The following is a 14,072-nucleotide window of genomic DNA, read 5'->3' as shown; positions in this document are numbered from 1 at the left end:
AAACAACCGTGAAACCGCAACCTTAGCTGCCAAGGCGGTCGGGTGGGGGCCATGGACTGCCGAGGCCGCAAAAGACCTACATCCACAGTTATTTATCTGAAAAGTGCAGGTTTCCCACTTTCAGCATCTGTCAGCATGACGTCATGAGAGGCCCGGAATAGCACAGCCACAAGGTCATAAGAGCAGGCTCTTATCCACCTGAGAAAGGAACTCAACAGCTACCGACTAATGGAGTCCTAGAAGTAGATACTGGATTACTTTAGCTCTCAGCGAGAATGTGCACTTGTCACACTTTTTTGCCATTGAAAAGGATAGACGTCAAATTCAGGGGTGAAACGAATCTAACGATACATCCATCTGGATCAATACATCGCTTGGCTAAGCAATGCAGGAATTAACTGCAAAAATTGATCAACAGCATCATCTTTTAGAAGTGGAATTCTCAAAATTGTCAGATGAAATGTTGAAATTGCAGAACATGTTAACATCATATCATCTGATGGACGAAATCAAATCACGACAGACTTTGTAATATCGGCAAATAATGCTTCACCCAAATAACCTATATTGTATCGTATCTAGTGTTGCAAAACTTAATCGATTAACTCAATAATTCAATTAGAGAAAAGATTTGCATTAAATTTTGCTGCTTCAAGTATTTGTTTAATTAAAGTGGCGTTGCAATGGTTTCTTTTGAAAGTGCTTGCATTTAGTTTTATTGATTTGGGTGGATACGCTGCCCTGTAGTGGCAACAGTGAATATGACATAACTCATTTCACATGGCTGAATCCAGCTGCTCCCTGTTAAGACCAACATACGCTGTTTTTTTTGTTTGAGCTAATGTTTTTTAATGCATTCGTAATTTAGTTTATAGGTATATTTAGCCTCTTTTTTTTTTTTTTTTTTGGAAAATATGTGTTTGAACCATTTGTTAAAATATGTGTTTGAACCATTTGTTAAGAGAATTGCAAAAAAAAAAAAAAAAAAAGCATTTTATAGCATTTAAGATAGCTGACTTTTGCTATGTAAGTTGGGCAATTGTTCTTTTGTGGTACTTAGATCCTCATTTATTTTATGTTTTTTTTATACTGTTTGAGGCTCAGCTCAGGTATTTTCATATTTGATTTCATATTACTCGATTATTCGAACTAACTAATTTATCGATTAATCGACTACTAAAATAATCGACAGCTGCAGCCCTAATCGTATTTTCATGAAATTGGTGATTTACACCCCAAGTTGAATTCATTTTGACTGGCAGTAAGCGTTCATTCAATATTGCCGCCAATGACAGCGAAGAATTAACAAGTGAAGCGAAACCTGACTATAACACAACTAACGTGCGTATCCTAAACGTAACGTCTCTTACGTAGCATCCATGGATAACGTCTGACGATGTATAAGCCCCGCCCCTACCCATTAATTTACAATGTACACCCCCTTCTTGAGTCACAACAACATCTCTCGCTCACCTTTTCTCGCCCCGTGTGTTAATCACAGCGCCTGACGCCATTCACAAGCCTTGGCTTTGTTGTTGGAGAATACAACTCCAGACCCCTTTTTTGTCTGCCTAAGTGGACTCTTAGAGGGGAAAGCCCCTCCCAAAGACCCCTCAGATTACCTCTAAAAAAAGGATGGAAGGGGGTGGAGTGGAGAGGGGGCACGTGATTAGGAAGATCCACCGTGACGAGCAATGCCATAGGCCCACTGCTTAGCAACCGGTGGCCCAGCACTAAGAACCCCGAGAAAAAGTACAAGAGAGGGTGGGTCTCCTATACTGTATTTCTGAGCCCTATTGCCCTATGCAAATTTTTTTGGGTTAGGATTAACCGAAATATCCGAGAGCATCCTGCATCTAGAGTTTTTGGGGACTCCGTAGACAAAAGACAGAAACATTCCTTAATCCATCTTTATCGTAACAAACACAAGTGTAGAAGCAGCTGCGATGAACAAAAGCAGCCGTTGACGGGTAGCGGGATTTTGCATTCAATGTACAACAAAAAAACTTTGCATGAACCGTTGGCTTGTATGAACAGAAGCGCCTGACCAGCTATTTGGACTCTTTGAAAGCAGGTGTTTGTGCAACAAGGTGCTGCTGGCGATAAAGTTGACTCAATGTGACTTCAAAGTCTTTAAAAAGCAATAAAACCCGCTGTCGACGTCATTCAGACCACCTGTGTGAGTCATGGTTTCATTCCCTTAAGGTCTCGGTAAAGCGTGAATCACGACGGAGTAAACAAATAGGCACCGCCTTAATTCCACCGGCTGAGAATATAAACAATTTCATATACTTAAAAGATGAATCACCTCACCAGAAAGTAGAAAAACCTCAAAGCCATTGAGTCAGCCTTCCAGTTTTTATCATTGCCTGCCATCGACAGCGATGGTCGTCCAATCCATTTTGACTCAGAGGGGATAAGGTTTTGATGCATTTATTGTGTTCTAGTCATGGGGTTGCTGGTTCAAAAGCCAACATGGGTGGATTTTTGGCAGGGTTATCAGTACAAAGACCATGGAAGATTTGAAACAAAATTCAATTAGCTGTTTATAGTTGATAATAATTTGAGGAAACAACCACTTGGGACAAATTTGGCCAAAATCAAGCCTCATAGTCACAGGTTCTTTCCATGAAATCACATAGCAGTCTACGGCACATATCACCAGCAGTTGACAACGCCTTCATTCCACCGTGAGCCCATCCAGATTTCAGAGAGGTGCTTTCAATTTTATTATAATTCAAATACCAGAAAAACTGTATATGCTCATATCCCAGAGGCAAAGTGATATTGACCAAACAGTGTACAGTGTATTCTCGAATAGTGGAAATCCATGCAGTATTCACAACAGGTTCAAACAACCTTCTTTTGCATTTCACTACCACCACCACCACCATCACCATCATCATCATCATATTCAACAGCAGTTACACTTTATATTCATGTTTTAATTTTAAAATGTTGGCCCTGCATGACAAAGTCAAAAAGTTATTGTTTTTGCTTAGAGTTTTTCTTTTAAATTTGATTATTTTCAAGTCCATTCTGTCACTTTAGTATAATCATATACATCACTTTTTGACTTTTATAATAGAATTATTACTTTAACCTTGAAAAATACGATTGAATGCAAAATTCTGATTTTGTCATTTGAGTTATGGAAGAATTTGGTTATTTCATACATGGTGTCTCATTTTACAAGGGAGAACTACAAACTTTTAGACATTAAGCAAAACCAATAGTTGTCTCTAAGTAGCCTTGGGTTTAAAAACAAAACAAAAACAAAACAAAAAAAACACGTGTTTAACTTACCATCCACTTGAAAGCACAATAATCCACCCACCAGGATGAACGCGAGTGGACTCATTCTAGCATATTAAAACATCCACGATTGGCGCGCAATTCCTCCAATCTTGAACAGTAGGGGGGAATTAACAATGCGTGGATTTATTCCGAGTGAAAAATGACAAAACGACAGTTAGTGTCCTCAAAAAACGAAATGATCCATGAAAAAAGTAGGTCATCCGGCTACTAGGGCTCGTTCCTCTCAAGTCACGTCTCTCTCGGGTTGTGAGTCCCGTTTCGGTCCAGATACTCACGGGGTCCTGCGAGCCCTGCAAACCACTGGAAAAAGTCCACTCAAGGCACCGCGATCGCTTATGCACTTCTTCAGCTCCACTCGTCACACGCGCCCCGGACACCTTACTGCCGTCGGACGTCGTACGTCGGGTGCAGTGACGCACAGCGCGTGCATCAACCGCAACATTCCCCAAAGACAACAGCAAGTTTTTCAACAGGAAAACGAATCCCTCCTGAGCGAGAAGAGTGCTGAAACAGGGTGGTAAGTGTTGGTGAGTCTTATCAGAAGAGCAACAATAACAAAAACATATCTTCCTGTCCTTGTGCCGCCGACACCTCCTTCTTGGACGCACGTAGCGCGCACACTCTTTGCGCAGCCGGCATCGCCCGCACACCAGCAGGGGAAGGGATGGGAAGCAGTAACGGGCGGGGGATGATTAACACTAATAAATCCACTTTGTGACCATCTTCTTTGGAAAGGAGACTTTAAAGGGTTGTATATACTCTCAGAAACGTTTTACGTGTTACTTACAGCTGATTTTGTAGAATGATTTGTTGACCATAATCAAGGGCGTAGTTTTGGTCTCAAAATTGGTGGGGACTATATAATAGCATGACCTACACTTTTTGCTGGGGATGGGACATTAATAAGACCAAACAGATTGGGTGAAAGGGTGTCAGGGCTACATTTCTCACAAATATGAACCTAATTAATTGATAAGCTAAATGATCAATGCAAAATAAATCAATTGATTTCCATACTACATACATACTATACTAAATTTCATATGTATTGGTTCAGGTGATACACTGTTTGATTCAAACATTTTTTCAAACTACTAAATAAACATTTTGAAAACTTCCAGAATAAATGTCTAGATTTTATTAGCAAGAAAATGCAGTCTTCTTTCAGGTAAAACACTACTGCTTTTGTCCACAAGCACAGCCAAACTCAACAAAAAAATGAAAGCTACTTTGGGCTGCTTTAAGATCACATAAATAAACTTCAAATCGCTACATTTCTCGCAATTTAATTAACGTTAACGTAGAAAACACATACACGAGGACACTTATCTCTAAGCAGCTTCCTACTCGATTTTTGCACATTAGAAAATTCACACAGTTTAATGTGATGCTAACTCTGATGCAGGTCAGACTTTCAGCAGCAAAATTAGTGGTGTGTTCCCCACCTCCACATCCAAATCACTTACCGTGACAAACGAGCGGGAGCCAACGCTCCGGTAAGGCGGCGAAGGAAGTCCGCCAGCGGGTCACGTACGGATCGCCTGGCTTTGTTCCTTCGCCGCCTTACCGGCGCATTGGGTTCCGCTCATTTGTCACGGTAAGCGATTTTCATTGCTAAAGGAACACCTGGTTGTGCTTTAACGGTTTCGCGGGGATTCTGGGATTGACAAACTCGATCTAGCGTCATCGTTACCCTTGTAATGCTTGTTTTTGATACTTGTTTGCTTGCTTTTGTGGGATTGTAATCAAATCTCATTTATTCTGCATTTTCTAATCAATAAACATTGTCTATTTTGCAAAAGTGTGCTTGTTACTGATTCACCGCGAACCTGGAAATTTCGGAAAACATTAAGCAAGTGATAAAGGGTTAAATTTAAGTCTGAACATAATCAAAACAATTCACTTAATAAGGGTAGGTTCAATTCTATCCGTACAACATATGGGAAGATGATCTAAATTATCTATATAACTGAACTCATTATATAATGCAAACAAGGTTGCTTAAAAGTCAGTGGGGACAATTTGAGCATCCTGGAAAGTTGGTAGTGTTATGTCCCTACCGTCCCTATGCAAACCTACGTCCTTGACCATAATCCATTTTAATGCCAACCCCTAAACGGGTTTTAATAACCCATTTTGGGTTAATTTCAACCAAACTGCTTGTCAAAAAATAACCAACTACAACTTGGATTAATTAACCCCCACCCCCCAACATTTGGGTTAAGAGCTAACAAATTTGTGTTATTATCAACCAAATTTCTGGTCAAAACGTGATCAGAATTTGGTTCCAAATAATCCAAAACGCCAGTCAATCCCTTTTTCATATAAAGAACTAACCCAATTGTTTTTTAGAGTGAAAAAGCGACACCTTGGAATGTGGGTGTGTGTTTTCAGCAGTGGAATTATAGAACAAAACAAAGAGGGGAAAATACAATTTTACTCAGACACATGTCCTTGAAATGTTTTAAGAATAAAAGCCGTATTTTTGCACCATTGCTTCTTCTAATTGTTTTTTGTTTTTGTTTGATATGAAGTGATCATTTGCTGTGGACACTACATTTGGGCCTGAACACTACAATAAAGATCAAATTTGGCTTTTAAAGTAGTTTTTTAGCGCTAATGTAAACCGGTTTATCATGTGATAATGTTGTTCATCATGTGCACATCTTGAATTATTAATAATTAATGACTTGACTGACCAGAGAGAGCCTCCCTCTGTACCCCGCACCCCTTAAAAAATAGTAATAATAGAACCATGCCAAAACAATGCAATGGGATTTCAATCTAAAGTATTCTCGTTATTCTAATGATTCTTTATGGCTGGCACTGACACACTGAGGCAGCAGTTGTGACACAAGCTGTTGAGGTTCACAGAGAGGGAAGGAAGGGGGGAGGAAGGAGGAAAAAGGGAAGGGCTGCGGTGCATGTGGTCTGCCCAGCAACCTCCTCCTCATGATAGTGAACTTTGAGCTCCCCCTACTGGTGAGATTAGCAACAACCCCCAAGGCCGCCCCTCCATACTATACAAACTATATAAATGATCTTTTTAAAAAAAGAAATATTCATGAAAATATGAATGTTCAGTTCGAGCTTAGCATTAGGTTTATTATTGTCGTTGTGGTGTAGAGCTGCACTGCATCACACTGAGAGCTGTTTTGAATATTTCAGTGACCTTGTTGAGCAACATAATGGATTTCCCCTAAATGATTTTGCCTTAAAGCACCACCACAATGGATTAGCCATAAAATAGTCAAGACGTGATGAAAATGAAGATGTTTGGCTTTCATCTTAGCAATAATATTGCTGCAATTCTGAAATGGGAGGTGGCCTTGAACACGACAAAAATATTCAAACATTTTGCATTTTCATTTTTCAACCTAATGGTTGAGGTGTTATTTGATAGTTAAATGATATACCTTATTATTGAAACAAACATGTAGAAATACACAACAGGACACCTTTATTCACTACAACTACAACAACTAAAAAAAAAAAAGTCTTTAAAGCAACACTAGGTAACTTTTCAACCTTTATAAAATATTTTCATCACATTTGTGATGATATGACGACTGACAGCTAATCGAACGACACTCTTTTATATCTTGAAGGGGTCTATATCACTTTCACCGATACTAATTAACTTTGAGGAGGGTGGCAGGAACCCTGCCACAGAAAAAAAAAAAACTACAAATGTGCTGACTACTTTACAGCATACGTTACTTCACCTTTTCCCCATTTATTATAAAGACGGAAGTTGATGCTAACGCTTTCGTGCAAATTCTGCTAAGATGGCAGAGTAACAGAGACAAAAAGTTTTGTCTGAGGAGGAAAAAAAAGGGCGGCTACCAGGTTATACAGAATAAACATTGGCCCAGCTTTCACTCGCTGGGTTGATGCCCCCCACCACTCCCCCCAACCGAACTCATCAGCGCTGAAGAGTTTGGGTAGGATAGGGGGATTAGCCACACGGTCACATGCTATTGTTTAGCCACAATTAGATTCATTACCTTATTCTCGCTGCTCAGCCTTCACCGTGTACAGATTCACTCTCTGAGCTCCTGAAGCACTCTTATCTTAACCGATAAGCGCTCAGGGCCAGCAAGCTCGACTCCCAGTATGGCTCCAAAGAATTTGAAACCTGGAGACTTCGATGAAATAAAATCCTCCATACAGAAGTTGGTGAAACCTGGAGACTTCGATGAAATAAAATCCTCCATACAGAAGTTGGAGGTCTCCTTGACTGGCCCAAAACCAGAATCAAGAAATTGTCAGAGAGCTCCAGTTAATTCGCGCTGAAAACGAGAAACTCAAGCAGACGGTTGAGGAGAGAGATGTTCGCATCAAGAGACTGGAAATTTTGGCTGATGATCTCGACCAGTGCCGACGCGCAAATGAGCTCATCATTTCTGGATTACAACTGACGCCTGGCCCAGGGGACACAGTGGCGCAACTGGCAATTGCTAAGCTGAAAGAGTATGAAATAAACATGGAACCGCTGGACATCCGTCGCTGCCTTCTGCTCCCATCTGGGGGGAGAGTACCGGCGACGGTGCTCATGAAGCTGGCAGACCACAAGACCAAGACTGCCCTGCTTAACCAGCACCGCCACCTGAAAGGGTCGAAGATTTTTTTGAATGACAACTTGAGTCGCCGAAATTGCAAGAAAAACACGTCAACTTAAGAAAGCTGGGAAAATAGCCAACACCTGGGTCTCGGATTGCAGTCAAGCTATTACGAGTCTTGACCAGCTGACTACAATAGCTGGATAACTGTAAATACCACACCATGCCTGAATGTGCGTCTTTAGTTGTATGGGGGACGGGAAACTGATAAGCATATGCTTCATCCCATCCGCCCTTGTCTTCTTCTTCGGTTCCTTCGGGCAAATCATATCACATTTTGTAATTGTCAATGATTGTCAATGATACCGATGATGATGACAACAAAATTCCATTCATTCATTCATTCATTCATTCATTCATTCATTCATTCATTCCTTTTCATCCTTCACACAGCTGCTGGAAACAAACGTTTAATCCATCTGCAGGCGACCATCATGATTTTAAGACACTATGCGGGTGTGCGCTGCTCCTCATGGGAAACACAGTCTTCCTTAAGGCAAAACACTACCGCATTTGTCCACCAGCTTCACTGAAATCGACTAAAACCTAAAAGTCACCAAGTGTTGCTTTAAGGGTGGAGCTAAAAAGGCGTTTGTGGTCATAAAAAATTGTTACTTGTATTAGCTTTCTCAACGGGCACCACTGATTAGTAGAACATATAGTCATTGGGTAAATAAGAGCCCTTCAATCAGCTGATTTTTGTATCTATAAAATCTGTTGTGGTGTTTGTAAAACGGCAAAATTAAAAATGAAAAATGGCCCAAAAATGCAGAGGAAAAATTACAGTTATCCCTCACTACTTTGCACTTCAAACTTCGCGCCCTCTGTCCATCAATTTTCAATTAAAAAAATAAATACAGATGAGCTGACCCGAGCCAATCGCGTAGTCTCACTCTCGCTCCCTCCCTCTCTCTCCCTGCTCTTTGTTCATCAGGTAGTGCACGTACATTGGAGGTGCTCATTAAATTTAATGATGATTGACAGATGTGTTTCATCTTGCCAGAGTCACTGACTTCAAAAGCGCCGCATGCGTCAATCATCATTTAACTTGTTAAACAGTTGCTGTGGCAACTCATTGTGTGTGTGTGTGTGTGTGTGTGTGTGTGTGTGTGTGTCAGTCAGGCATGAAAATGGGTCAGGGGTGAAAAAGGTGAGAAGGGTGTGGAGGAAATATGTTCCAGTAGCGCTGTCCCAAACTAATTTTCTCCCGATTAGTCAGCCGACTATTTTTACAATTAGTCGACTACTAATTTTTTTTTTTTTTTTACCAATTTGTCATATAAATCGTTATTTATATGACAAACGTGACGTGTATTTATTTTGAAATGTTCACCGGAAGTACGTTCGCTAACAACTTTACACTCTGCAAAAAACACTTTTCATCATTGCTTGTGGTGTCACTAATAGATTTAGTTTTTTGTTTTGTTTTTTTTTTCTTTTTTTTCGTTCGCAAATGCTGTTAACCAGCGATTTTTCATGTGTCACCTTTAAACCGCAAGTTTGCGTTTTGGAAAAGACTGCCAATGTTTTATAGCAGGCTAAAGTAAGTCGTCTTTTTTTCCCCATTAGTCTCAGTGTCCCAATGCTAACGTTTACAGTGTTTAATATAGATGTGTTTCCTTATTTTATATGTGTGAACTGCAATTCTATGGCGTGTTGTTGACCATTAAACATCTAGACACAACAACTGGAGTCTCATATGTCATCTACACGCACACACAAATGTATGCACGCACGCGGTGATAAAACGCAGCCGTGAAAACTGCCGCCCTCATTTTTATTTACCTTGCGATAAATGGACTCATTGCATGTCGCGACAGGCTTAGCAACTTCAATAAAACATGTCGTTAGTTAGTTAGTTAGATGGACTTACAACCCCTGCCCCTAAAAATGTTCTCCTCGGATGTACACAATTCACGTAGGTCACCCTTTTTTACTTCAAAATGGCGAATTTTGCCGAAAGGTGAGGGATGGGAGGGAGGGTGTGTTCCAATTATAGAGGAATCACACTCCTCAGCCTCCCCGGTAAAGTCTATTCAGGGGTGCTGGAGAGGAGGGTCCGTCGGGAGGTCGAATCTCGGATTCAGGAGGAGCAGTGTGGTTTTCGTCCCGGCCGTGGAACAGTGGACCAGCTCTACACCCTCGGCAGGGTCCTCGAGGGTGCATGGGAGTTCGCCCAACCAGTCTACATGTGTTTTGTGGATTTGGAGAAGGCGTTCGACCGTGTGCCTAGGGGAATCCTGTGGAGGGTGCTCCGGGAGTACGGGGTACCGAGCCCCTTGGTAAGGGCTGTTCGGTCCCTGTACGACCGGTGTCAGAGTCTGGTCCGCATTGCCGGCAGTAAGTCGAATTCGTTCCCAGTGAGGGTTGGACTCCGCCAAGGCTGCCCTTTGTCACCGATTTTGTTCATAATTTTTATGGACAGAATTTCTAGGCGCAGCCGAAGCGTTGAGGGGGTCCGGTTTGGTGCCCTCAGCATTGAATCTCTGCTTTTTGCAGATGATTTAGTGCTGTTGGCTTCATCAAGCCGTGACCTCCAACTCTCACTTGGAGCGGTTCGCAGCTGAGTGTGAAGCAGTTGGGATGAAGATCAGCACCTCCAAATCCGAGACCATGGTCCTCAGTCGGAAAAGGGTGGAGTGCCCTCTCCGGGTCGGGGATGAGATCCTGCCCCAAGTGGAGGAGTTCAAGTATCTTGGGGTCTTGTTCACGAGTGACGGTAGGAGGGAGCGGGAGATCGACAGGCGAATCGGTGCGGCGTCTGCAGTAATGCGGACTCTGCACCGGTCCGTAGTGGTGAAGAAGGAGCTGAGCCGAAAGGCAAAGCTCTCGATTTACCAGTCGATCTACGTTCCTACCCTCACCTATGGTCACGAGCTTTGGGTCGTGACCGAAAGAACAAGATCCCGGATACAAGCGGCCGAAATGAGTTTCCTCCGCAGGGTGTCCGGGCTCTCCCTTAGAGATAGGGTGAGAAGCTCGGTCATCCGGGAGGGACTCGGCGTTGAGCCGCTACTCCTCCGCGTAGAGAGGAGCCAGCTGAGGTGGCTCGGGCATCTGGTTCGGATGCCTCCCGGACGCCTCCCTGGAGAGGTGTTCCGGGCATGTCCCACCGGCGGGAGGCCCCGGGGACGACCCAGGACACGCTGGAGAGACTATGTCTCTCGGCTGGCCTGGGAACGCCTTGGGATCCCGCCGGAGGAGCTGGTTGAAGTGGCTGGGGAGAGGGAAGTCTGGGCTTCCCTGTTAAAGCTGCTGCCCCCGCGACCCGACCCCGGAACAAGCGGAAGATAATGGATGGATGGATGGATGGATTATAATGGTGAATTTTTCTATCCAGATGGAGGAGGCACATTTTAACTATATTAAAGTGATAGGCATCTTTGAGTGAACTTCGAGTAAAATTCAACCATCTTGGGGCTGATTGTCTTCTTTGTTGGAAAATCAAAATATGGCCACCCTCGTTTATAAATGCACCATAGACATAGTGCGGACAGTTATAAAATATTTTCCGAATTACAAGGCAAAAAATTATCCGTCCTAGTGTAGATGTAGCCTTAAACATACAGTGGGGCAAATAAGTATTTAGTCAACCACTAATTGAGCAAGTTCTCCCACTTGAAAATATTAGAGAGGCCTGTAATTTTTAATGTGGTAAACCTCAACCCTGACAGACAGAATGTGGGAAAAAAAACAGAAAATCACATTGTTTGATTTTTAAATAATCTATTTGCAAATCATGGTGGAAAATAAGTATTTGGTCAATACCAAAAGTTCATCTCAATACTTTGTTATGTACCCTTTGTTAGCAATAACGGAGGCCAAACGTTTTCTATAACTCTTCACAAGCTTTTCACACACTGTTGCTGGTATTTTGCCCCATTCCTCCATGCAGATCTCCTCTAGAGCAATGATGTTTTGGGGCTGTCGTTGGGCAACACGGACTTTTAACTCCCTCCATAGATTTTCTATGGGGTTGAGATCTGGAGACTGGCTAGGCCACTCCAGGACCTTGAAATGCTTCTTACGAAGCCACTCCTTTGTTGCCCTGGCTGTGTGTTTGGGATCATTGTCATGCAAGACCCATTCACGTCTCATCTTCAATTCCCTTGCTGATGAAAGGAGATTTTCACTCGAAATCTCTCGATACGTGGCCCCATTCATTCTTTCCTTTACACAGATCAGTCGTCCTGGTCCCTTTGCAGAAAAACAGCCCCAAAGCAAGTTTCCACCCCCATGCTTCACAGTTGGTATGGTGCAATTCAGTATTCTTTTTCCTCCAAAAACGTAAACCTGTGTTTCTACCAAAAAGTTCTATTTGTGTTTCATCTGACCATAACACATTCTCCCAGTCCTCTTCTGGATCATCCAAATGCTCTCTAGCAAACCGCAGACGGGCCTGGACGAGTACTTTCTTGAGCAGGAGGGACACGTCTGGCAGTGCAGGATTTGAGTCTCTGGCGGCGCATTGTGTTACTGATAGTAGCCTTTGTTACTGTGGTCCCAGCTCTCTGTAGGTCATTCACTTGGTCCCCCCGTGTGGTTCTGGGATTTTTGCTCCCCGTTATTGTTATCGTTTTGATGCCACGGTGTGAGGAGGGAGTTGAAAGTCCGTGTTGCCCAACGACAGCCCCAAAACATCACTGCTCTAGAGGAGATCTGCATGGAGGAATGGGCCAAAATACCAGCAACAGTGTGTGAAAAGCTTGTGAAGAGTTACAGAAAACGTTTGGCCTCCATAATTGCCAACTAAGGGTACATAACAAAGTATTGAGATGAACTTTTGGAATAGACCAAATACTTATTTTCCACCATGATTTGCAAATAAATTATTAAAAAAATCAAACAATGTGATTTTCTGATTTTTTCCCACATTCTGTCTCTCATGGTTGAAGTTTACCCATGTTGACAATTACAGGCCTCTCTAATATTTTCAAGTGGGAGACCTGGCACAATTAGTGAATGACTAAATATTTATTTGCCCCACTGTATCTTGCCACCATTGTACTTCCCTAATTAGACAAGGTTTTGCCAGTTTTAAGATCATTTAGGGATAAGTTCAAGAGGCAAAAAAAAAAAAAAAAAAAAAGGAAAAATACACAAATTGCTTAATTCATTAGTAGTTGACCACAACTATGCAAGTTATTAATGGACTTAGCCCCCCCAAAGGAGTTTTAGTAATTACAAATGAGGCAATTCCAATAGGGTCCCTCACACTTTTATGCTCAGGCCCCTTAAAAAAAAAAAAAGTCAACGCAGACAAAGAGCTTCAGAAGCAGCACTGAGATGCTTAGATGTGGCTATGCTATGATTTATACTGTCGAACAAAGACCCCCGCAGTCAAAGAGGTTTTGCTCCGGGCTGTGCTGTGAAAATCATCCTCTCCCAATAAAGAACACACAAGAGCAACAACATGACAGTGGCGGCTTTGGCGAGAGGAACCACTTCTGTGGCCTTTAATAACAGCTCTGACAAGCATACAAGGATTCCTCTGTTAAGTTTCCACAGTGGCATGTTGCAGCTTGTTCTACTAAGGCCAACAAAGTTGCTCCAAAGTTTGTTAGTCAGCAGCTAGCAATTTTCAGTCGGCTATACGCATTTGTCTTTGGTCATCTTGTGAGTCAAATAGAGATGTTATTAATGAAAGCTGTGGGCAACCACAATTGTAAATATTTAGAAGGAATTATCAATAAAAAGGTGCCTTGAAAAAACAATTAACTAGAGCTGTCCCGACTAGTCGACATTGTCGACGTAAACGATGACGTAAATCCGTCGACGAGCACAACATCCCGTCGACGGTTAATGAAGGGTTAAAAAAATATATGCGTGGAAAGTTCAGAATGTCTGACGCTCGGTATGCAAGCGGGGAAATCGGCACAAAGCCAAAAAAGCGCACCAGAGAGTCCAAAAAATCGACTTATTTTTAAAGAAACAAAGGAGGGTACACTGTTGTGTCCTGTCTCTTCAATGCCAAGCTTGGCTGCACGTCGGCCGTGAATGATAACGACAGGAGATTGTAAGTCCATCTAACTAACTAATATGTTTTATTGAAGTTGGTAAGCCTGTCGCGATATGCAATGATTCCATTTATCGCATGGTAAATAAAAATGAGGGCGGTCATTTTCACGGCTG

The 14,072-nt window shown here is 42.3% G+C and overlaps 1 protein-coding gene across 9 annotated transcripts in view; it reads right to left on the bottom strand.

Moving 5' to 3' along the window:
- The window catches only part of LOC130911219 (roundabout homolog 2-like), an 800,091-nt gene that overhangs the window by 460,700 nt on the left and 325,319 nt on the right, over positions 1 to 14,072 (bottom strand). The window contains exon 1 of one of the 9 annotated variants that reach the window (XM_057829038.1): positions 3,307 to 3,940. The exons of the other annotated variants lie outside the window; for them this stretch is intronic. Coding sequence (XP_057685021.1) covers positions 3,307 to 3,361 — 55 coding nt within the window. The 5' untranslated portion in view covers positions 3,362 to 3,940. Of the gene's footprint in view, positions 1 to 3,306; positions 3,941 to 14,072 lie in introns of those variants that run through there. 9 annotated transcript variants of the gene reach the window in all.

Source organism: Corythoichthys intestinalis, unplaced genomic scaffold (assembly GCF_030265065.1).
Source record: "Corythoichthys intestinalis isolate RoL2023-P3 unplaced genomic scaffold, ASM3026506v1 HiC_scaffold_23, whole genome shotgun sequence".
NCBI lineage: Eukaryota > Metazoa > Chordata > Actinopteri > Syngnathiformes > Syngnathidae > Corythoichthys > Corythoichthys intestinalis.
This window is presented reverse-complemented; position numbering and strand designations above follow the sequence as displayed.